The 25,171-nt window shown below is 45.7% G+C and overlaps 1 protein-coding gene across 1 annotated transcript in view; it reads right to left on the bottom strand.

Annotated features, from left to right (window-relative positions):
- Positions 1-25,171, bottom strand: part of LOC139203421 (zinc finger SWIM domain-containing protein 6-like) — a 45,378-nt gene that overhangs the window by 19,583 nt on the left and 624 nt on the right. Inside the window, exon 2 of the mRNA XM_070833146.1 lies at positions 168-524. Within this exon, the coding sequence (XP_070689247.1) occupies positions 168-524 (357 nt within the window). The remainder of the gene's footprint in view (positions 1-167; positions 525-25,171) is intronic.

Raw genomic sequence — 25,171 nt, 5'->3', positions numbered from 1 at the left:
ATCCTGCCACGCTTTACCTTCATCACGCAATCAATACACAGACGCATGTAGAGGCAGCAACACACAAATATGCACATGCACAAACCTGTAGGAGCACGTGGTTATAAACATGCCCATGACCTTCCCTATACACACATTGAAACACACACACACACACTTTTCCTCACCGTGGACCTGGTTGATCTCTGAATTTTGCGACAGAATCTCGTCGGCCAGTTTCTGCGCAGTAGGCAACACTTCGGTGTGGTGGACTGAAATCAGATACTGGACGAATTTCTGCAGCTGGTCTCTGCTCATCTGGAACAGGGTTTCTGAGATGGGCAGGTGCAGTTTGACCTGCTCTGGCTTCCGTACTCTGTAAAGCGACAGCGCCACTACATGAGCGCAGTAGAAGATGTCTTTGTTGCCGCAGGTGCATGTTACTGCTGTGATCTTGCAGCGGTCGAAGCTGACACTGACGCTGCAAACAAGCTCCGGGGATGAGGGTGTGGCGGGGTCCGTCACTGTGCCGCTGAGGTGGAAACCTGAACAAGTGGGAAAGAAAAGAGAAAGTTATTTTCTGTGGAAGATTTTTTTTTATAGCTCTGTCAGTCACTTAATCTTTCCAACTTAACTGAAACTAGTTGATCAGCAGAAAATTCAGTTTTGATGACCAGTTAATCGTCAAACAAAATGCCAAAATTTCACAGGTTCTAGCTTCTCAAACGTGAACATCTGTTGCTTTTCTTTGTCTTATGACTGAATAATCGCATGGTCACATTCTCCTTTGGCAATTGTGAAGATGTCACACTGGGCTCTGTGGCCAGGTGATGAGCTCTTTTCACCATTTCCTCACATTTTAAAGAACAAATGATTTATTGAGTTATCGGGAAAATAATCCTCATCCATAATGAAAATAATCCTCGGTTGCAGCCCTGCTTTGCTCAATTCCTTTGTTTTACTCACTTCATAATAAACTGTTATCATTATCATTATTATCATCATCATCAGTATTAATATCATTATTATTACTATTATTATTATTATTATTATTTGAACCAGAGAAGCTTTGATTGACCAGATCAAAGATTTTATCAATCATCATTAGGTAAGACAGAGATAAGATCGGGCATCTATTTTTTTCCATGCAGAGCCAACAACTGGAGGGTTTAAACCTATCATCTATTTAATGAGCACTGGATGACTCGATCAACTCATTGAAGGTGCCCTTTAGTAAATTGCATTATTGAGTAAATCTCTTTAAGAGTGAATGCACTCAGGATGGAGTTGAACAATTATATCAAACAGACTCAGTTGGCCACAGTCACCTGCCAAAGGCCCCATGTTCTCTTAACATGAGAGCATGATCAGGACCAGATGCATTTAGACTCATTTACTCTTACACGGACTCATGACAGACATCTACATGCAGGAACTCAAGATCTGAGATTCACTGCAAGAGGAATCGAGAAAGAGATGAGGAAGTGAGCAGTGAGCGCGGCTGTTACAGTATGAATTATACAGCCTCTTGTTTGAATATAATGTTTGATCTTATCCTGACTGCGCTATCCGGAGGCACGGCTAGTCATTATGCAAGAATGAATATGAATGAGCAGGGCGGGGCCCCGACGGTGGCCTAAAACACACACTGATGAGCATATGAAAGAGACACACATGTACGCACACGCTGAGCCGCAGCATGAGATCATGCATTTATTAATAATGGGAGTGGTTAGGAGAGATGGAGGGTAGCTTATGAATGCATTTATGTGCTCAGGAGAGATCTCTGAAATGCATGTGGACCAGGCAAAGACATACATCTCTTAAATATGATTATCAAAGGGCTGAGCGCGTGCATTGCTGTGATATCAAGCATGTATTAACGCAGATATCAAAGCACTTTCTGTGCCTCCACATTAGGTAGGAAGGGAGGGGCAGGAGTTAAATATTTCATGGGACAGAGATGGAAATGGGGTGAGGGGTACACAAGTAAGCTGAACATAGGTCAGGTCAAAGTAGCTCTCCTTCTTTCTTGATGGTTAAGGGGTGCACTAAGAATGCAGGTGAATAAGAGGAAAAGGAGAGAAGGAAGTAAACAGGGTCACAACCCTTGCCTACATGTCTTCAGGATGGATATAAAAATAACAAAATCTGATTATAGAGGCCTTATACAGTATTTCTCCTCTGCAGTCTTCCTAAAGAAATTTGTAGAAAGACATCAGTCAGGAAACCTATTTAAATAGCCTCTACATGAGTTAGACCGTGTCCTACTACAATTTTACACATCCGGAATTTAAAAAAGCTACTTTAGCACAGATATTGCAAACCTCCAAAATTGCAAGAGCATCAAAACAGAAATAACCATGTTTTGTTATTGTATTGTAAAACTAAGAATTGTTGGCTGCAAATGTCTAACAGTGCAGAACTGCAGAACATTGCCATGGAGATATGGCTTTTCCATTCTGAGAGCCAGCTGGCAGCGGAAGTACATGTTCGTTAACAATATCCACAGAAGAGGGGTGTGGATCGAATATGGCAGCCACTTGCATCTGCAGTGATCAAAGCCTATATGTCTACAGCTGTGAGGGAGAAGGAGAGAGAGAGGGGGGGGGAGAGAGAAAGAGAGAGACGTATACTGACTCACTCTTAAACGAGACAAAAAGGTTTACATGGTGCAGCTGGTTGTAGAATGGAGAGCTAACTTATTTAGCTGTGTAACAACTTACAAATGAGTAATGGCTTTCAATACTTGCCGATACATTTAATATGTCTGTCTATATGTGTGTTTGTGTACTGTGAGTGTGTGTGTGTGTGTGTGTGTGTGTGTGTGTGTGTGTGTGTGTGTGCGTGCGTGTGTGACACAAGCTTATGTTTCAAGAACTGCCCCTGGTCCAGAGAGGGGAGAGAAAAAGAGAACATCAAAAACATGTGGGGCTGAGAGAGCTCAAAGAAAAATCAACCTCCGATACAAATACGCACACACACACACACACACACACACACGCACGCACACACACGCACACACACACAGGCAGTTGTAAAAGCAGCTCCACTCGCTTTTGCAAATGTTTCTTTTTCCCATGAGGAAAATTAACAGGAATACTTTTTTTAAATTCAAAACACATGGAGTATGAAAAACTAATCACTAATAGTGATAAAAGACTTATCCTTGTTCGAAAGGAAAAATCTGTTGTCTTTGCTTTAATGGACACTCTCGCTCTCTCTCCTTCCAAGCCCTTTTCATGCGTCCCTCCCTCCATCCACATTCCCACAGCTCTTTCTCTCTCACTCTCTGACAGATGGGTAGGTAATGAGTTTCGCCTTTCCCCGTCCAATCGTCTGGGCACCAAAAACTGCCCCCCACGCCAAAAATGCCCTTTTAATTTAGCCAAGCACTGAGTACAGGGATATTACTGTTTAGACACACACACACACACACACACACACACACACACACACACACACACACACACACACACACACACACACACACACACACACACACACACACACACACACACACACACACACACACACACACACACACACACACACACACACACACACACACACACACAAACGACTCCTGGTTGGGTTGGTATGAAACCTTCAATGTCTCATGTGCAAGCTATTAAAGATCCTGGTTTTTCCCCCTCACCCAGTCCACCCAGCTCCCCTCCCCGAGTGGTGCTCAGGGCTCTTTTCTGTGCGTGTTCAAGAGGCCAGGGTTGGCTTTCAAAGTAACCATGGCGGCCATTTTTAGAACAAGGCCTCTGTGAGGTTGCCCTAGAAACCCCTTCTGACCGCCCTGTGAAATCACACTTGGCCCGCAGAGCTGTGTAAGGCAGTGAGAACAGTGTGTGAAAGAGTGAGTGAGAATTAGTGTATGTATATATATGTTCAAATCCCACAAAGGCCTGTAGACCACCCACAATCTTTGGGGGACCCACATCAAAGCATTCCCCCAAATAGCCCTTCGCTCTATCTTTCTCTCTCGTTTTGAAGTTGTGTAAGTGCAGATAAGCCAGCATACACTCTCTTGACCAGCTAGGACCACTTCTGTCTATTCAATAACAAGGGGCCCCAGAAATACCGGACTCCTGCTCTTATTTCATGGAGGAAAGGCACAGACTAAGACCTGCAACTCCTTCAACATACATCTGCTGTGACAGAAGAATGCCGCCTTTATACGCTCCCTATAAAACAGGATTTGGCTTCCCACATGAAGGCAGACGGCGGCTATCACGGCTGGGCCTGAAAGGTTTGCTTGCCTAAGCACAAAAGTGCTCAGTGTTCCAAAATCATGGAGTAAATTAGATTTAGCAACATACATATATTTCCACAATCAAATTAAGATTCCAAGTCAATGGAGAAAATTCAGGCCCAGCAGTGGGAAGGTCATTAAGTTTATTGGCTGAATTGGTTCATGAGTGACTGTCACCTAAATCTAATATGGCACCATGCAGTTCAGACAGCACTCATCCACTGTATTTGTTTGTGGGTTTGTGTGTGTGTGTGAGAGAGAGAGTGTGAGAGAGTGTATGAATACATGATTGATTTCAGTGGAAGAAATAAGACGACACAAATGGGCAAGTGTGAACGCAAGTCAACAAAACCAGAGAGGGAGGAACAGAGAAAGCAAATAGATATTTAAGGCCCATTCGCCTGCGCTGATTCACTTTAGCCTTGCACATTAATCAAATTACCTCATGAGCTGCAGACAGACTGAGAGCAACACCTAAATCCGACTCTGCCCTGCTAGAGCTTCTCTGACCCAGCAGGGACCACCTGCAGTAGTTGGAGCTTTAACATGGGATCCTACTCTATGTAGACCAAAGATAGTCTGCTAAAACCTCACTGAGAAAAGGCTACTGGACTGCAATCCAATCTGTTTGGTTGGATTGAACCGAGAGGCCCTAGTGAAAGGAGATCTGAACCACAAGTGAAGAAAAGCACAGGTCTGCAGCAGGTCGAGGAAGGGTCGAGAAATATCGGGCAACCCCCACCTCTAACACCACCTCCCGCCCACAGCTAAAGGACCACTGCCTTCATCGCAGCCCCTTAAACTGGCTCAATTAATAAGGTTACAAAGACAAATACGAGGCCTTTCAGCATCTTAAAGGGTAGGTCTGTGTGAGTAACAATGAGTACATGTGTGTGTGGTCCTATAAGGAAGCACCCATACAGAGACTATAAACAGAGATCAATGCTATTCTGCAGGAGACCTTGCTCCAGGCGTGTGTGCATGTGTGAGTGTCCTAGGTGTGGGACGGGCTGGAATAACACAGCTGAGCTCCAGGGGCGGCATATTTATGCCTTAAACCCTCTGGTAGACCAAAAAGCCTTTCTCTCCCCGGGTGTGTTTTCATCACCCGCGCACACACACACACACACACACACACACACGTGCGCGCGCACCAACATACACGTTCCGTCTCGCAGTCTGAATGTGCACCCCGACAGACACAAACGAGCATAAATTAATGTTTTGAGATATTCTATGAATTTCAATGCTTTTACTTCCGCTTGAGATTCTGACAGCAAAATCTGCATGCTAATCATAGGGATGGGAGAGAAAGAATAAATGTATGTGTGTGTCTGTGAGCGTGTGTGTGCATTGACGGCTGGGTGGGTGATTGGAGTTGTCATCAGCTGGCGGTTGAAATGACAGTCGACTACTGGGCTGCTGCCACTTAGTTGCCATGCGGTACATCAGGAATGACTTGCAATTTTCTAACTATCACTTTCAAAATGGATTCTAATTTTGCTGGATTGGGCCTGTCAGGCAGAGCTGGTGTTACTGCTCTGCTGACTGATCCCAAAGGTTGCCGTTCAGAAGGCTGACCAGTACGGAAAGACAGCGATGCCTCTGTTCAGGGATGTGAATGACACAAGACAAGAAGGATAAAGTAATGAGAAAATGAGTTCTGTTAGTAGCAGATGGAAGACTTGAATCCTGAAGGAAACCTTGAAAAAGAAAAAACTTTGAGCGGGTGTATTAGCTAGGGCAAGATTATGGTAAAGGAATAGGTTATATTTATACGATTTATTACTTTTTGGGAAATGTGCTTTTTCGCATGAGCTAAATAAAAAGATTGACAACACTGTTATGTCTTTAAAGTGAACAGGAAGCTAGAACCAGCACCTGGTTAGCTTAGCTTAGCACACAGACAGGAAACAGAGGGACATAGCTAGCCTGACTTCATCCAGACACGACAAAATACACCTACTAACATCTCTAATACATCATATCTCGTTTGCGTAGTCTTAGAGAATGAAGTGTAACCCGTTTGCCCGGACAGAGTCTCCAGTGCGCTTGCTCTATGGGCCCCACAATGTGGAAAATACGCATACCAGGAAGTTAACTTAATGCACCACTAAGCACCTGTAACAGGAAAGAACAGGGCCCCACCTACAACGCTGTATCCAAGTCTTATAACTTAAATCAGAATCAGAATTACTTCAATAATCCCCAGGGGGAAATTGCTTTTTGTTACACACAGCTCCAAAAGAATAAGAATAAGAATAAACTTATAAACACAAAGTAAAATATAAATATATAAAAGTATGAATAAAAAAAGATGTATTCAAAATTATTATTACCAATTATTACACAGAGGTAAATTGCACCAAAGGTGGTTATGTGCCAAACTATTTGTATTAGCAGCGGTTTCCTGGTGTCCCTGCCAGTAGGTAGATTTTGATACCTTTGGACAGAGCCAGGCGAGCTATTTCCCTGTTTCCAGTATTAATGCTAAGCTAGGCTAACTGGCCGCTGGCAATAGCTTCATATTTACTGTACAAATAAGTGATATCAATCTTCTCAACTAACTCTTGGCAAGAAAGCAAAAAACTTTTAAATTTTCTATTTGTGTGAAATTCAATTTCTAACAAAGCAGGATATGTTTGTCGTGGTTAATTATTAAACACTAAAATTACTATTAGGTGTAATTCCAGAATGGCACATGTGGGGTATTGGGTGAACTGTCCCTTTAGTCGCTATTCAACAAATCTCTGTCACTGGAGAAGTCAGTAGCCTCCTAATTCTGTCTCCTGGCTGTACATTAACTATACATTATCCCAATCCATGTGCAAGGTTCATTAGTGTGAATGAAATTACAGCTGGCTGGAAATGAATGTGTGTAATTAGCGAAGGTCCGTCCCAGTAGAGCCACGCAAGCTATAGACGAAGGTAATGGGATCCATTGAAAAGCCATTGTCTGTTACTTCAGGGCTTGAGTATCTTTCTAATGACAAACCTATACAGTCAAGACATTATAGCGCTAGCATCCTCCTCACTGTGTGGAGGTGAGTCTGGGTCACGATAAGCAGGTCTGTGATGATTAAAAAACTGCACAGATGACGTTGTAAGAGGACTAAACAAAGAATATGGTAATTTTTGATGGTGCTTTCAGTGGTTTTGGAATGTGTGTTTGTAAAGTTGAAGCTGTGCTTGTTAAAACTTACGAATCATGCGCGAGCAGAAAGTGTGTCAAAATGACATTTGCTTTGGCTGTCAGAATTGATTACGGATGTGTTTCTCCTGCTTAATTTGAACTTTGTCCTATAAATCCTTTTGTGATTAATCTTTTTGATAAAACAGCCTTAAAATGTGTCTTGACACCAAAGCTCAAAAACAAAAAAGGGTAAAAGAAGTAAACAGAGGAAAAAACGTTGCACTGAGAGTCTGTACAGCTAGCACGGCACACGGCACACACGGCACACAGACAAAAAGTCACTACTGTGGAAACTAACATGGCTGAAAGTGGAGAGAATTCATTTGCATATGAAAATAGCTGAGCACTAACAGCACTGGACTGTGTGTGCACATGTGCAAGTATGTGTGCATTTTTAGGTTCACTTGTCCACGCCAGGAAATAACCTTACACTCTTTACCCTTCCCATTTCATTTGGAAAGTCACCCGACACACTCCACCACACACACACACACACACACACACACACACACACACACACACACAACCCCACCCTTTGACACACACTCATGATGCCTTCATGCATGCACGCATACTGGCTTCAGTGACTCCCTGCAGTCAACCTCCTTCTGCTCACAAACAGCCCCTCCTCTTTCCTTTTTCTCTCTCCAATAACTGACTCCTCCCCTGCTCCCCCTCCCATGACACACACACGCACGCACACTTACATACGTACACACACACACACACACACACACACACACACAGAATGCTGCCTAGCCCTAAGCTGACCCGTTGTGTGTACTGACGTCACACACTAGACAAGGGGAGGCATCATTCCAGACAGACACACACACGTGCACACCCACACACACAGAAAGACACACACACACACACACACACAGGCCCCAGCCGAGGGGGAAGCTGCATTCCAGCACAGGCACACAGACACACAAACACACATCACCACGCCTGGCGGTGGGAAGCATGGGGAGCGCTCAGCTGTAGCGGGGAGGTGGGGAAGAGGGCCAGGGGAGGCGAAGGGGGGAGTTTCAGAGGAGGGAGGAGGGAGTCATGGCTCTGAGCCAGTGTTCCTCTGAGCTCAGCACTTCCCCTTTCAGCTCCAGCCAGCCGCCAGTTTGCGTAACGCAGCCCATGCAGCCCTGCCGGCTCGTGCTTAACCCCTTCCTTCCTGGAGTCACTGAGGTCACCCCCGCTGTTCTGTGGTCGCCGGCGCATGCCACATCCTGGCGTAAACCTGCTCCTGCTCAACATCTCCTGGCTCTGTCTGTCCCATTATAGCACTGAGCACACAGGCCCACTAGTCCTACTTTATTACCTGACACAGATGGAAGCAGATACACACGCATGTACAAACACACACAAACACCACAGAGAATTGACACATTCATCAGGATATAAGTTAACCTTTCACATGCCACTTTCCTGTTTCATTGTAGTGGCCTAGCAAATCTACCCATATCTTTGTCCTTCTTCTAAAATACAATGCACATAGGACGGTGTAAAAATCTAAACAGGCAGGTAGCCTGTCTGAGAGTGACCCGGATTTACTCTCTTTCTTCTCTCTTTGAAGACACAGACAGCACAAAAGCACTGCAACCACTAAGATACACACCCATTAATTAGCAATTACCAAACGATTATCATTGCCACAGACAAAAATGTAGTTTATATACTAATCACCTTCACACAGATTTGTTTAGATTATTCAATTACGAAGAGCAAAGCATGTGTATAGTATATGCGCACTGTATCTATTCTGATCTATATCCACTGACCTTCCAAGAGCTTATGTAGGCCAAACTGTCCACTCTACCCACAGAGATGTGAGGGCTCATACATCAGACATGCCGCTTTCCCCCCTAAAAACCCCAATGAAAAGTGTCATAGCTCACACTAACCACAGCAGACACAGTCCACGGCGAAGGGGTGGGCAGAGCAGAGGGGGGAGTGAATGAGGGAGGAGGGGAGGTCCTCTCACTTTTAATATCACTTGACACGCGTCATCCAGCATCTCTCAAACAGCCGCTGAGCCTGTGTCAAAGCCGCAGCCCGGTCGAAGATGCTGCACGCGCGTATACAGGGCGCACCTTTGTACACGTACACGTACACACACACACACACACACACACACACAAATACAAAACAAAGGCAACCCAAAGACAAATACCTCAGCCACCTGGCGCCGTGATCGACAGACTGCTGCAGAGAATGGGAATAACCGGGATGAAGACAAGTGGAAGAAAGAGAGTAAGGGAGGGAGGGGGAGCAAGAGAAAGGTTGAATATGTCTCTGCTGAATCGTGGTGGTCGATTCTCTTGCCTGCGGGCTATTCCTGTAAATATTGACGTTGATGTTAGGACCACTCTCTTAAGGATAAGCTATAAAGCAAGGGGGTTAGATTTACTCTGTGCAAACTGTAAGCATCTGAAATCACACGCTACACTTGGCCTTCTCCGAGTGTGTTAAGGGGAAACAGTGAGGGACTTTCAGGGTGAAGAGCTGCAACCACATGAGGGAACTGAGCTCTCTCAGTAGGTTTACAGCTCGCTCCTCTCCCTCTCGCTCTCCGCCTCTCTAGATGGTTTAGGTTTCCACTCTCAAGCTAAAAGCAGGCAGCTGACATCAAAACCTTCAGAGAGACCCCTATTTCCCAGAAACAGCTCTCATTTCATGTAAATAGCTGCCTTTCATGGCTACATTGAGATAAATTGCACCCTGCTGGACACAAGGGAGACAATGTTCACCCTGGAGCTTCTGTTGTTGACACCTGTATGTGTTGCCATGACAACACGTCTGCCCTGTTCGAGCATGTATGTACGTGTGTGTTTGCATTCACAGGCTGTATTTGTGGGGGCACACGCCTTGCACACATGTGGGCAAACACAGATGAGCACACGGGAATGCGGGCAGGTCCACACACAGAGACAAAATACAAATACCCATTTCGTTCTTTCCCAAACACACACAAGCACGGCTGCACAAAAGCTTCCAAAGATTAATATATGAGCATGACCGAAAAAATGAATCAAGTTAGACTACCATGTCCTCATGGGAGTCTGCAGGCAGAGAAGTTTATTACTAATCATCCTCACGTTAAAAGGGTAAAACTAATCCAACGATGACAACACCTTTTCCATAACCCTCCAGAGCATCGTATGTGTACGGTCAACTGGGAATTAATTTAGAGGAACGCAATGATGCTTGAATTAATTTCGATACAAGTGGGTTAAAGATACCAATCCTCCTATGGGATCAGCATTGCTCCATAGACAGTAGTCTCTATCCATCTAACTTTGTACGGGAGTTACTGTGATTATACACTCAACGCATCTTCCCATTGTTTGATCAAATTTGCTTAAATTTGCCTATTCATAGATGACAAAAGAACAATCATATCTTTACTCAATTATGTTGATTATGTCTCTTCAGAGACTTGTAAAGTACGACTATGTCACCTGTGAGACCACATGAAACAAAGGCCAACCGCTTTATTTATATTTACCCACGTGTCTGTACTTTGAGATCCTAATCACGTTCATTTGGGATGCCAAAGTGCCAAATGAGGCAATGACAGGGTGGAATGGGGGATTAAGGGGGGTGTAGGGCACAACTGAGGGAGTGCATGTTGGACGCCATAGCAACCATAAAGGAAATTGAGGGTCTGCATATTAATCATAAGGATAGAATAGAATAGAATATGTGTGCATGTGTATGTGTGTGTGAGACAGAGAGAGAATCCCCTCCCGTGGGCAAGTCAGCATTCACCCATGAAGTAGGTCAGAGAAATTTGCCCAAATTAGGTCAGTGGCAGTCAATGGGTGCCATCCTGGACAAGAGAAAGAATAGAGAGAGAGAAAGTGAGAAAGAGAGAGAGAGAGAGAGAGTCTTTAAGGTTAGGAGAGCAGAACCAAGCCGCTTACTTCTTCTTAGCTTTTACACGTAGTTAATTACTGTTGTGCTGGTCCATATGAAACACACACACTCCGAACGCAATAAAAGAAAAAAAGCGTCAGAGTTAGGAACCAAAGCTTCCCCCAAAGCGGAGAGAGTTCTTTACAACTTCAAGCCGTCACTTTTTCTCTACTCAAACATCCCTGGTATCAGCATCAGTGCGCATCAAAAAGCCTATTTTGATTGAAAATGCTTTTGAAAAGCAGTCCGATTTGGTTACAGTGCTTAGGTCTGATTATTTAGCACCCCTCCTCCTCCCTCTACCCCCTCTAGCTGTTTGGATGGTAGCTTCTTTGTCATCTGCCTCTGTTTCGTCTAGCTTTTTCCCTCCCTATTTTGAAGAATCCACATCGGGAGAGAGGTTGTTGTGCGTTGTTGCCAATAAACGGCGGAACACAGGAATCTTTGAAGTCTGTGGCACGTTGTGATTTTCTTTCATCGTCCCGCATCTGTCAGTCAACAAGGGAAACTTTTATTGCCCCCTCCCCCCTCCCATTTCCGCTTCACACATACACATGCACACAAAACCAAAACAAAACAAAAAATGACAACAAAGACAGCAAAAACGACAAAGGCTGCATCGGGCATTAGACAGACAGGGAGTGGGCTGAATAATAATCTGTGAGGAGTTGCAAGGTGTTCCAGAAGATTCTGATGTTGCTTCAACTGGTGCAGACTTACTCAGCTTCTTCCTGCCTGGGCTTCCATGGCCCACTTCCATACAAAGGGAATGTGTGTGTGTGTGTGCATCCCACTGTAGCTGTGGGGTGCTCTCTGAACTTTATTCTGTCAGCCCTCTGTCGCTCATCTCAGTGCAGTTGGGTGTCAGAAAGGAGGACGAGCAGAAGAGCATTGACAGGTGTCTTCTGTGGGCAACGTCTGTTCACAAGAGTGATGGCGGAACCTGAGCCTGAACCTAATCACACAAGCCTGCAGCCTCGCTCTGACAGCCACAGAGGTTGGGGGGGGGGGGGGGGACAAAGGCTCCTTTCCCTGGGCAGCGATCAAACTCGAGCCCCCGGCTTGCCTGGAGATGTGACAAGGCCCACTTCCCCTTTGCTGCTTCTCCCCATCCTCCCCCTGCTGCCAATCATGTGTCATACGCTTCACACTCTTGCACGACGCACGCGTCAGTGGGCTGAGCGTATGTGTTTGTGCTTGGGCCGAGCCTGTCTACACAAGTTAAAAAGACATACATAAGCAAGAGTCAAGGAGACAAAGAGACATACGAGGATACAAAGAGCTTCGCAGGAAGTGTTGAGCCAAAAACGACCAAATGTACAAGCTAAATGTGGCTTGGAGTAAAGCGAGCCACAATGAGTTACAGTGACTAACGGTACTAGCCAGAGAGAGAAAGATGCCTGGCTAGCGAGGCTGGGTATAGGAGCCAGAGAACTGAACTGCAGCCAACCTGGATGAGGCCTTAGTCCAGATAAGTTGGGACAGTACCAGGGGCCCAGCTACAGCCCGTCAGAGGAGGGAGGAGGGGGAGCAAGTGAATTAGCAAGAAACACAGAGTGAAAAAACAGAAAAAGGGAAAGAAAGAGGGCAGGCTTATAGGCAAAACAGTGAGAGAGAAAGAGAGGGGTTCTGAGGCTTTTCAGCTCCGAAATGGGATAGAGGGGGATGGTTGGAGGGAACTGCTAAGAGTCAGGCAGAGCTGGAGCGGAGGCTCAGAGACAGGGCCAGGGCTGAGCTGGGGCTGCTGAGAGAGGAGCCAGGGCTAGAGGCCAGAGGAGAGGGAGGGGGGCTGAGAATAGGAGGAGGCTGTGGCAGAGCTGAGGCTGGGGCCAGGGCCAGAGCCAGGGGCCCCAGCTTTAGATTTAGTCAGCTGTTCCCCTGGCCAGCAGCTGGAAGGGAGAGAAGGGGAGGGGAGGTAGCAGGGGAAGGGTGCAGAGACTTCAGGGGAGAATTTTAACGGAGGAACGGAAAGTGAGAGGAGATGGAGAGGCATTAGAAAGGAAAAAAACAGCAAGAGGATAAAGAGGGAGAGAAAGAAGAGAGAAGGGGGAGAGGGTGGTGGTGGAGGTTTGGAAAGAGGACAGTGGAAAAGCCATTAGATTCCTATGAGAGAGAGAAAAGAGCGCTGAGAGCAGACAGACTGACAGAAGGTGGTTAAGGCTCACTGGCTTTGCAACCACTCTTCCCTTCCTCCCTCCGTGGTCCTCCTGCTCCCTCATTCCTCCCTTTCTTCCCTCCATCCATCCCACCATCCTCCACCTCTCCTTCCGTCACTGGTGCGCTATTCTCTGGCTACCTCCTTCTCAACCAGTTGTGCTTCAGCAACAGCTCTGCTATTCATTACGCATGACCTGCAGGCATGACCCCAAACACACACCGAGATCCCAAACAGGTGCCCCACACACACACACACACACACACACACACACACACAAGTCCCTTTCACGCAGGCACTGCAACCCTGAACTCATCTAGACATTACCCAGAGGAGCTGTGTGTGAGAATACAAATGTCCGAATCAGTTGGACCGGACTTTACCCAGCCAGCTCTCTAGCGCAAAGTCTGTGTAGTGTCTGATTGATGTCCATGTGTGAATAGAGCGGGTCATCGTATGGAGAAGTCACAGTCAATGAGTGGGCATGTTGATTCTAGTTTCTATCATGTGACTGGCGTGAAACCTGAAGAATACAAATATCTGTACTCCTTTCTTGATGATACTGTGGATACAAATACATGTAGTTTTGATATCTTCTTTACGGTGAGTTAGTAGCCTCGTCGTCAAAGGGAGTAAACAAAGCGTCTAAACAAAGCGTTACAGTACTTTGCTGTACTTTTTGTGCAATGTGCTTCCTCAAGCATCCTCTACACAGGCACCACCCTTTGCCTAAACCAAGCGGAGTACTTCCAGTAAGTGAGAACACGTCTGACGTGGACAATCTTCTGTTGTGTGCCACATGTGTGAAAGGGCAACTCCAGACAATGTCTGCACCTGATTCTCAGTTCATATGAGAAAACGGCTACATACACACTCAGCAGCAAAGGGGTCACACATGAGTGAACGGGGGAGACACACAGGGAGTTTAGACAGAGGGCTGAAGTGAGAAGAGAAAGCTCTCTGTGGCTGACTGAGAAGCACTACAGAACAACAAGAAAAGAGGGACTGAAAGAGGAGAAAACACTGAAAGGATGAGAAAAAAAACGATGTAATTAAAGCAGAGCTCATACAACCTTTGTTTCCACAAAAGTGGTGAAATGAGATTTGGAGTAGGGGAGCGAGGGGTGAGGGCTTGCCATGGGGCAAGCAGCCACTGCTAGCACAGCACTTTATGGCCTATTATATTCCATTCAGATGGACCAGGCGTCTGAGATAAAAGCATTTAGTCTGTGCGTTAGTGAGTGACTCAGCACTTGGAGCCTTCACAGGTGGACCCCCTCATAACTACACAATGCATATCAATGAAGTGGCCCACTCTATGCTTATGGATCACTCATCTCCACACCTTTGCCTCTTTTTCTCCCCCTCCTCCACCTATGCTACCTTTTCCTTCATCAACCTTTAACACTGTGTGGAAACGCTCTCTGTTGTTTCTTGTCTTTTCAGCTGGATTGAAGTAATTCCACCTGCTCTTCTATGTATGAATCCAAAAAGGCAGGAAACAGGAGAGGGCGGTGGAACATGAATGGGAATGGTGCGCTCCAAAAATCAACAAAAAGCCTGATCAATGCATCCTTTTGCACAGTTCCTGCATTGCTCTTTTTATTCGAGTTTTCCTCCAAATTAGGGGGGGACATTTTTGTACATGGCTGGAGTAGCTGGGCCCACCTCCGTTCCTCCCTTTTCCTCTCATTTACTGTTGAGATGCTAGACAGCCCCCTCTCCCCCCCCCTCCTCTATTGCTTTTTCTCCATCACTCTCTTGTCTTTCTACGGCTCTCCCTCCACCCATCTGCCCTTTCCTCTGTGTTCTACCTCTACTCCTCTCCATCCCTTTCACTCCTCCCCTCGGTGGTGGTTAATGGCACAGGGATCCAGCATGGAATATAGATCAGTGCGAGATGGATGGGGCACCAGGAGCTCCGGCCAGTCCCGTAGGTCCCAGACCAAAGATTAACTAAATATTAGCTGACAGGAAGAGAGAGAGGCAGGGACACAGCTGCAGCTGCTAGTGCCACTGCCGGCAGAGCAAACGATGGAGATTGTTTTTAACCCTCTTTGCTCTCGGGAGAGAGAGAGACACATGCGATAAACACATAGGGATGCAAAAATACACACATAACGCATTGGGGTATACTGCTGTGCACGCATACACACATGCTATCAGAGGTGCCCTGGGAGAAGAAGTCCACTAATCACATTCTCTCCTCCCCCTCTCTGCCCTGCCAAGGCGAACGGCGAGGGGGGAAAAAAAGGAATAAATCTTTATTAGGCGATGTGTCCCTGCTTTATCGATCGCTTCGCTCCTTCCCTCCCCTCCTCCCTCACCACCCCCCTTCTTTCTCTCCCCTCCTTTTGTTATTTTAGGCGTGTGTCTGCCATCCAGTTCAATTGAGTCAGGCTGTACATCAGAGAGGACCATTACCCACGTCTCCCTGGGCTGGGCTGTCACTGGCTGCGAGGGGGGTAGGAGGTGAGGTGATGCAGCCACCCAGGAGGGACAGCTAGCCGCTAACAGCTAGCCAGACAGCAAGGCATACGGACAGGCAGCCAGATAGTAGGTTTTTGGCAAGAATGCTGTCAGACAGGGTGGCAATAATACACAGTGGCAGACAGTCATGCCAAGCAACAACAATGGCACATCTGTACTTCACCTACACTCTAGTCCTGCTTCTATGAGCAGGGCATGGCATAGACACAACCTGATTTATGGGGCTAATTTCTCACTTGCCACTAACAATAAAAAGGAGTCACAATTTTTTTCTGCCCAAAATACTCGGATCCAAACACAGCAGCTATAGCGCTCTGTAAAAACATAGGGCTAGGTATGCTCTGAAATGTTTCGTTCCTCATGTTGTTACTCCAGTGCAGATATGAAAGTCATACTTTCTTCAATATCTTACTGAGAAACAAAAGCATGATATTCTACACTTCTGAAACCAAAGAAGCCAAAGTTCAATGTTGTCTAAAAACAAGCAAGGGGACAAGTCTATAGAGAACAGTCTATAACAGGCCAAATATTGATTTAAATTACGAACTATCTGATCAAAGAATGAGTACACAAGATTATGAATAAGACCAGACATTCAAAATGAGTTTTCTGTTTTTGACAGTTTTTTTAAAACGCATTTCAGCCCCAACCAACCAACCAAAAAAGTGTCTTGTCTTTCAGCACGACAGTGAACACTGATCTGCCTCTTCAATGCATCAGATGAATGACTAACATACAAAAGGTAATGATATCTGATGAATTTCTGAAGGGCAGCGCAAACTCTGAAAAGGTTCCAAGATGGGGGTCAATGCCTGGGTGAGGATCATTTAAAAACTTCAGAGCAAGACACGACAGCAAATAGGCCAAGTCCTGTTCTTCTCCTAATTCCAGACGGTGGTAAACAGAGAGCTTCTAAATGTAGAAACAGTGATAGCCCCTGAGGTCTGGATGCAGACTGGTAGTACTGAGCAAAGCACAGAGAGCAGGGGCTAGCTAGCCAGCTAGCCTTCCTTTGGGAGTTTAGACACAGGAAACACTATGGAAACATGCTGTATCTAGATAGGGGCAGTGTAAATAAGATATGAGTTTCTATTGCCTGGCTTGGGAAATGAAACTAGAAAATTGAGAAGGGGAGAAAAAGAGATCATGAGAGCTTATAAACACGAGGAAGGAATGCACAAGAGAACGAGGATAGGCACAGGTATGGAGAGATTGGGAGAAGAAGAGAAAGAAAATGAGACGACAGGAAGATGAAAGGAAAGAATGAGGTAAGAATAAGACAAGCAAGCAAGGAAATGAGCAAGGAAGAAAAAGAAAGAACTCCTTCAAGACAAAACTATTTAGAGGGGCAAACTAAATTCCGTAGTCAGTTGAAAGCCTTCCTCTCCCTCCCTTTGAATCTCTCTCATTCTCTTTCTTTGTCTCTTTGTCTCTCATGCCTGGAGAGCCTTTCTAGCTCTATTCAGCTCTGCCACAGAGCAGTGAATGCATGTCTCACATGCCACACAGCCACGACATCGTTGGACCAGGCACAGCCAGAGGCACCTCACACTCTCAGGGCCTCCTCCTCTGCATAGCTCACATGCACTTGAGCTGTGTGAGCTGAGAGAAGAGGGTAAACTCCCCTTCTCAACCTGGCTCAGATTCCCAAGTGTTCCACAAAAGGACGAGAAAAAACTGGGCGTGTACATCGTCCCCTCTTAGGCTGATCCCTCAGGTGAGAAATTGCTCTTTGGAACATGCAAAAGACACATTCAATCAAGCGAGCAGTCTTTTCCTTTTGTCAGGTGCTGTTTATTGGAAAACAATAATGTGAGCATAGGCCCGTCTTTCAAGCATGGCAATGCACCACTGAAGGGACAATCTGACCGGATTGACCTTTGACTTTAGTAAATCCCTGGGGGTCAAGTGAAGAGGTCAACACTGGGCCAGCTCAATGCTGGGGGAGGCACCAGTCAATGAGTAAACACCTCTGCTGGTGTGTGCGTATGTGTGATAGGGGTCAGCGGCAGGTAAACCCTCATCCTCTGCTGTTGTTTATTCTAAGGCGCCTAGTCACTGGCACCGTCAAGCAAGTGTGTGTCTTTAAAGCATGTGTGCAAGCAAGTGTGTGTGTGTGTGCAAGAGTGGAAACGGGATAGGGTGGGAATGATGACAGACGGGAATGTCATCCACCCTCTTATCATTAACATACCTCAGCCTAACACACACAACCATAAACACGCTCACTGAGCCATTAACACACAAAGTCATACACGCACAAGCTCATGTTCACACACAGATAAAAACAGGCTTAACGAATCTACCTTTACTTACAATCCTGTGTAAGCATTCGGTGAAGAATATTTTTACCCAGGATGCGGCTTAAAGGGGTAAATGTACACTCAATTCTCAACCCAACAATCATTTACAATAACGATGAACATCAAAATTAGCCACAACAGAGAAACATCCTTGTGGCCTCTTTTCGGCATGCAGAGGCTATGGCAGAAGTTAGTCTGATGTAGATCAAGCACTTCAAGCAAAAGTCAAGATGTTCTTTGCTATACCCTTCATTGTTGTCTGGCAAAGATCAAATTATTGCCCTTAAATCTGGGTCAACAGCAGAAAACTTTTTACTCTCTAACAAGGTATACGGAGATTGTTCGCATGCGCACGCACACACAGACACACAGACATACACACACACACAATATTTTTTTGCCTTTGGGCTCATCCAAAGCTGTTTGGCTTCTGGGGAGAAACAGCTGTTGACCAAACTGCACAGAGAGGATCTGTTCTGTGGCAACAGTGAAGGCATGTGTAGTCTTCAACATGTATTCCCATCCCATAATGTAGTAAATGCACACACACACGCACACACACACACACACAGTATACATACATTGAACCTTTCACTGCAGTAAGCAGAGTCTTGGACTGCTTTGTGCTTATTTCAGCAGCCCATTGGTGCAAAGAGGAATTCATTAAAAAGAAAAAAAAGTGAAAGGGAGCATCAGATAGAAGAACGCTGAGTGCTGCATTCCCCTGTTGTTATTATTGCCAAATCGAAGAGAGAAGGGCGGCTGGTAATAAAAGTCATTAAATGAAATAGAAAAAACGGCTTTTAATAGGGCCTTGTCGTTGTGGATTTAGTAGCCTTTCTATCGCCTGCTCCCTCTGCTCACAGAGAGGAGAGGGCCAGGAGCTCTGTGGAAGGAGCACTGGATTCCTAGACAGAGTCAGTCAGCCGAGGAGCTGTGCTGACGCACACCCAGCAGCCACAGTCTGGGACAGGAGACAAGTCAAGCTGGAAAGGGGACTGGGGCAGACGTTAGAGAACTCATGCTGGAACTTTATTACTTGCGCTGGTTTATTTTAACAGGGGCAAAGCAGGCTGCTATTGTACATTGAGCATGTCTGAAAATGAACCAGTATTAGTGTGCAGGGTAATTTTGAACCGTCGTCTTTGGGCAACTTGGTAATAGGTCTGGGAGCGTGGCAGACACAAGGTGGCTAGAACTGGGAATGGTGATTTAAGTGGGGCAAGGAGGAAACAGCTATGTCTGGGACTAGAAATGGGACTGGGGAGGAGGCTGGCTCCAGTCAGGTGGAAGGGTAGAAAATAAGGCAGACAGAGCTAGGTTTAGATGGCAGAAGGGCTGTCTAATGGTACATCTTGGGTACAGTCTTGGAAATGTGAAGAGCAGGAGACCGTCATGGCTGGGTGTAGAAGATGGAACGTGGCTGGCCAGAGGAAGTTATGGTCTGTGGTGGGAATGATCTATCTAGAGGCACATCTGGGTCTGGGAATGGGGTTGGTTAAAGCTTGGAGTTGGGGCTGTGACAACCATTGGGACCTTCTGGAAACTTCTGATGTACTGGGAACATGATAGAGCTAGCAAAAGAACCAGTGGTCATGTATTACCCGATGGGTAACAGTAGAGTCGGGGGTTTGCTTTATGAGTTCAGTCCTTGAGGGTGCCATCCAGACTGAAAACTGGCTGGGGCTGGCTGTCTTTAAGTAATCGAAGGCGGAAATTGGGTTTGTGCTGAAACTCATTATGAGTAGAATGAAAGTAATTAGCAGGTAAACATATTTCAGATTTACAGTGATGCTAACTCCAGTTTCCATGGAAGATGTAGTTCCAAACTTGAGATAGGCTTAACAAAACTTCATCACCTGGACAATTTGTAAATCCAGATATTATCCAACACCAAGCAAAAATACATGCTGATATTAAACTGAAAACACTTTTTAAAATGCATATACTGCCCAATCCTTTGATACAAACATCTGCACAGCTACAGATGCATGCACACACACTCTCACGCGAAGAGAGACTAACGTGTTTCCATTACACGACAGCTGAAATGTATCCTATCCTCTTTCCATTCAACCAACATAATGGGACAAAGGCCTTGAATCTGCTTCTCTCCGTCTCACAGATATACACAGTCAGAGAGAGAGAGAGCACTTTCCCCAAAGACTCAGTGTCTCTTCACATGGATGTGGTTGCTACCCCACTCTCTCTCTCTCCCTTGGACAGCCATTTGTTTACATTAGCTCTAGGCTCAACCATGTTTCCATGACGATACAAGCCCAGGGATGGTCACATGGCTAGGGGTAGATCTGAGGCACCGGATCCAGGATCAACACTCTCACCTTAGAGCTTGGTCCAAAAACCCATCTGATTAGCTGACTTTAAGGTTTAGTCTCCCTGATTCCACAAAGGGAACCTCTCTGTAGATCACTGTTTAGAATTACAAATATTCAAAATTTCTATTATATTTTTCAAAAGTACTGAATCATAGTGTTGTCAGCATCTTACTGGTTTCACACAGGAAAACATCATGTTCGGGAGCCTTCTGTCTCTCTCCATCTTTGGTGGTAGGCATGTGGGCTCGTTCTCAACGGGCATTGTAAAAAGATAAAGGAACTCTCTAACCTAACAGGAAAATAAAACCAGATCCACCCACATGAAAAGAAACAGCCCACACACAAACAAAAAGAATAAGCCCTCACCCACCAAAAACCCAGCTCAGCCTGATAGCGTCTCGCGGGCAACATGCTCATGCAAGATTTACGTTTGGCATCTTAAATTCTGCACCTTTGTGGACAAAATGCTTGAAATGTCGATGTGGGTCCTCAAGAAGTCCTTTGGATAGCCTTGTGAATTCTTAGTTTTAAAAAAAGTGCAGAGTACAAAAATGTGTGTGCGTGCATGACTGTGTTCTTGCACAAACATGCTCAGTGTTACTCCACCTTTGTGAGTGGTACAGATCTCTCCTTGGCATTTGGTTTACTGCTTTGTCACACAAACAATAACCTACTAGTGTGAGCAAATATTCTTTGTTTTATCAGCCCCTTTGTTTTGTGGGTGTTGTCTGTGTCTATGTGTTGCATTGTTGTAAATTATGTCTGATATAGCCACGGTTCTGCCTGAATTTTAAGCACACGTGATTTAAAGTCAATAGGAAATGACATATGGCTCTACAGCTACTCTACTCACACACCTAAAGCGTGCGTTTTATGGGCTAAACATAAGGCTTAGGAGAGTCTGTGTTATGATTTTCACCATCTGTGTTACAAAAAAGGAACAGGTTAAAAAACAGGGAACCACCAGCCTGGTTGTTATTTCACCGTTTCATTGACATCATGATAAAAAGAGGGTGAGAGAGAGAGAGTAGATGACGCAGAAACCTAATTAAGATTCTCCAGAGCGTGAACAAATTAACCTGAGTTATGAGCATACAGAAGCACAAGACAGACACGCACATATGCACACACACACACACACTCACACACACACACCAATTTGTCTCAGAAATAGGTGGAGCAGAGGAGGATGACATTCACACTCAAACAGGCATGACTGCCAATGGACATTCAGTGATATTTTAGGCAGCGGAAAGGCAAAATATTATAGGCTATCTAGTCCAACAACACCACCATGGAAAATACACCAAAATAGGCTACAGGATATGTATATCTACTTTCATTCTAATTTAATTTAAAATAGCCTCAACAAAGTGTCCACCTCATCACTCAGATTTGGGGCAGCAGCATGATAAAATGACATGTAGCTTCATGTGAAAAATTTGCCTAACAAGGAGAGCTGGATAAATAGGCTGTAGCATGTAGTCTCCGCTAATGACATTGCAGAGAGCGACATATGCCAGGCATCAGTATGTCACTCCATAGGGACATGGGGCTTACGGTAACAGGATAGTAAGAGTGAGGTGGTGGTGGTAGTGGTGGTGTGTGTGTGTGTGTGTAGTGGTGGGGGTTATGTTTTTTTTTTTACCTCCTGGCACAAAGCCCTGGAGGCAGACTGGAGGGGGTGGGAGTTAGAAATACAGGGATGAGGGGTCAAAGGGAGGAGGAGCTGGATAGTACATGTCATAAATGAATGAGAGAAGAGGGGGTGAACTTGACCCAGACAGGAGGACTAAAACAGGAAGGAGGGTAATGAAGTGCAAACATGCTTTGTCATGCCATGTTAGAGCCATAGGATTAGAATTCTATAATTAGAGGACGGGGCACCATAATGCTAGCCTTCCTTTCAGCATGATGAGCTGCTGAGTCTAAATTACACAAGGGGGCCGGAGAACAGATGCTATGATCAGAACAGGCAGCTCTGGAAGTTTTCTCTACCGGTAAATGATGATCAGTTACTTCTGATTGACAAGCTGAAGAAAATTGAATCTCGGCACACTGGTTAGATGTATGTAGTGATGTTCCTGTGATCAGCTCATGACAATGTAATTTTCCTGACAGACAGCAGTTGTTATGGGACTTTTCTCCCAAGCAACATGCATATTTCATTTTATTCATTTGTGGTTTTTTAATGTATTATTACTCACAGAACCTTTTCATGCAGGATGATGTTAGGTATGTGATCCACTACCTGGTCAGCGGCTGACAAATTCATCACTGATTTGACAGTAGAAAGGGTGCAAGTGAGGGCCGAAGCGGGGTTGTTATAACACTGCTATAATATGAGAAGCAGTGGACTGCTAGATAACACTTGCATTCGTATATGAATATTTATCTGGAAGGCTGGCATTGGAACAGATGAGCTCGCATGGGAGAAAGAACAACCCATCCATCTCACTCTCTCCCCTTCTCTGCGCTTCATTCTTTACTTTCATACATCTCCTTCTCTTGCAATCACCATTTCAATACCTCTGTCCTCTTTTGCATTTTCCACCCACTTTTTCCCTCTAGGCTTCCCCTCTTTTTCTTGATATCACCCGATCTATTGCTCTTCCCCTTAAACGCCGTCCCCCGATCCATTCTCTCTGCAGCACTGATGTATGGAAAGAGATGGAGGAAAAAAGGAAAAGCGTGTGATTAATGTCTTTGAGAAAAAGATAAATAATCACAGGAGACTGGGGGCTGGTAGTTGGCCTTAGGGGAGTAAATATGGAGAGTTTTATAGCTGCTCACTTGGGAGAGAGGGAGGTGGAGGAGGAGATGAGAGGGGGAGGAGAGGAATACAGCGACAGCAGATCCATTCAAGTATATTAGCTCTCCCCCCCATACACAATAACCTTCACATCTATTCTATTGCTCTACTGTCTTTCATCATCAACACTGAATCCCATCCCACTGACAGCAAACACACACACACACACACAAGAAGCCACACAAAGCCATGCACGTATGCACGCTTGTGTGCACACTCAAACACACACCCCCACAACCACCCTGCACTTTTTTCCAGGCCAGACCCACTGTACGTGTTTGATGGGCCAATACATGTGGTGTGTGATGTGGCTGACAGCCCCCTCCCATGCTGCCCTGCTTTTAAGCCCTCGTCCTCCAGTGGCAGCCTGTCCCCTGGAGTAGATTGCATCTTTTATTTATCATTTTCTCTTCCTTGGCTTTATTTTCCCCAGCTAAAGAAAAATTCTGGGGCGAAAATTGCAATCAGCATAACATGCCCTCCTCCTACTGTGTACTCGCCTGTCATCCTCCACTCTCTATGAGCATGCAGGATGAGACTGACAGCCCGTGCAGACGAAGACACACACACATGCACACACAGATGCACGCACAATCCCCCTCTGTGTTTATCAAACCCCCACACATACTCTTCTCTCTCCCTCACCCTCTCTTTCTTTCACACACACACAAAAACACATGCGTGGCCAAAGAAAATGACCCCGTTACCCTCTGTGTCACTCCTACCCAAAGCACACATACACATATCTCCTCACTGACGCCCTACACTATAAGTGCTTAGCTTCCTAAAACCCAAAAAGAGTGAGCGCATAAATGAGTCTAATGCTGGGGAATCTGGTAAACAGGCCAGAGAGGGAGGGAGAGCTGCCTGCCTGTCTGCCTGCTCCATGGCTACTATTGTGCACTGCACATTCTCTGAGCCCACAAGAGCTGAAGCCATCTCCACACAGATTCTTTGGAGGGATAGTAAGCCAAGAAGTGAGAGGGGGAGAGGGAGCAAGGCAGAGAGATAGGGTGAGGGTGAGTGAGGGAGGAGGAAGAAGATCATGCATAAAATCTTGTTTGCAGAATGCATTAAGATTCAGATGAACAGGGAGGGGGGGGGGGGGGGGGGGGGGGAGGTTAATGGGATTAGAATCCTGAACCGTTTCCAAGGGTGGGGAGTCGGATTGACAGCTGAGTCTATTGCACTGACGATTGCAGTGAAATATTGTGGCTCTGGCAAAGGCAGCCAGCCAGGCAGGCAGTGAGGCAGGCAAGCAGGCAGGGGGTTGCTGAGCCTACAGCACCTCTGTTTACTCCGAGCTTTACCACAAATAATGCAGCAGAGAGAGAGAGAAAGAAATTGCATCTTTGCCTTCACCAGCTGCATTTAGCCTGGGCTTTAACTGAATATTGGGATGGCAGCAGAAAAGCTTCAGTCAGTCTCACAAAGGTGTTTGGCAAACAAAATAGAAGCACTGTGGCTTTAAATCACCGTCCCTCCCACCCTTTCTAAATATCGTCTATTTAGCCAGCGGTGAAAAGATATAGGGGGCTTTTGTCTGCGTACCCATTGGTGGGGGCATGGAGAGCTGGAAAGACATAAAAATAGGAACAAAGTGCTAAGCTTCCAATTGGGATGGCTCTGGGCTATTCAATGCGCGCAGCTCAGTGGACAAAAACAAGGAGAAGTGGGCTACTATTACGGGCTTATCTGAAAATAGGCTATTCTCACACAGCTAT

Source organism: Pempheris klunzingeri, chromosome 7 (assembly GCF_042242105.1).
Source record: "Pempheris klunzingeri isolate RE-2024b chromosome 7, fPemKlu1.hap1, whole genome shotgun sequence".
NCBI lineage: Eukaryota > Metazoa > Chordata > Actinopteri > Acropomatiformes > Pempheridae > Pempheris > Pempheris klunzingeri.
The sequence above is the reverse complement of the archived record's forward strand: the minus strand, read 5'-3'. Positions and strand labels throughout refer to the sequence as shown.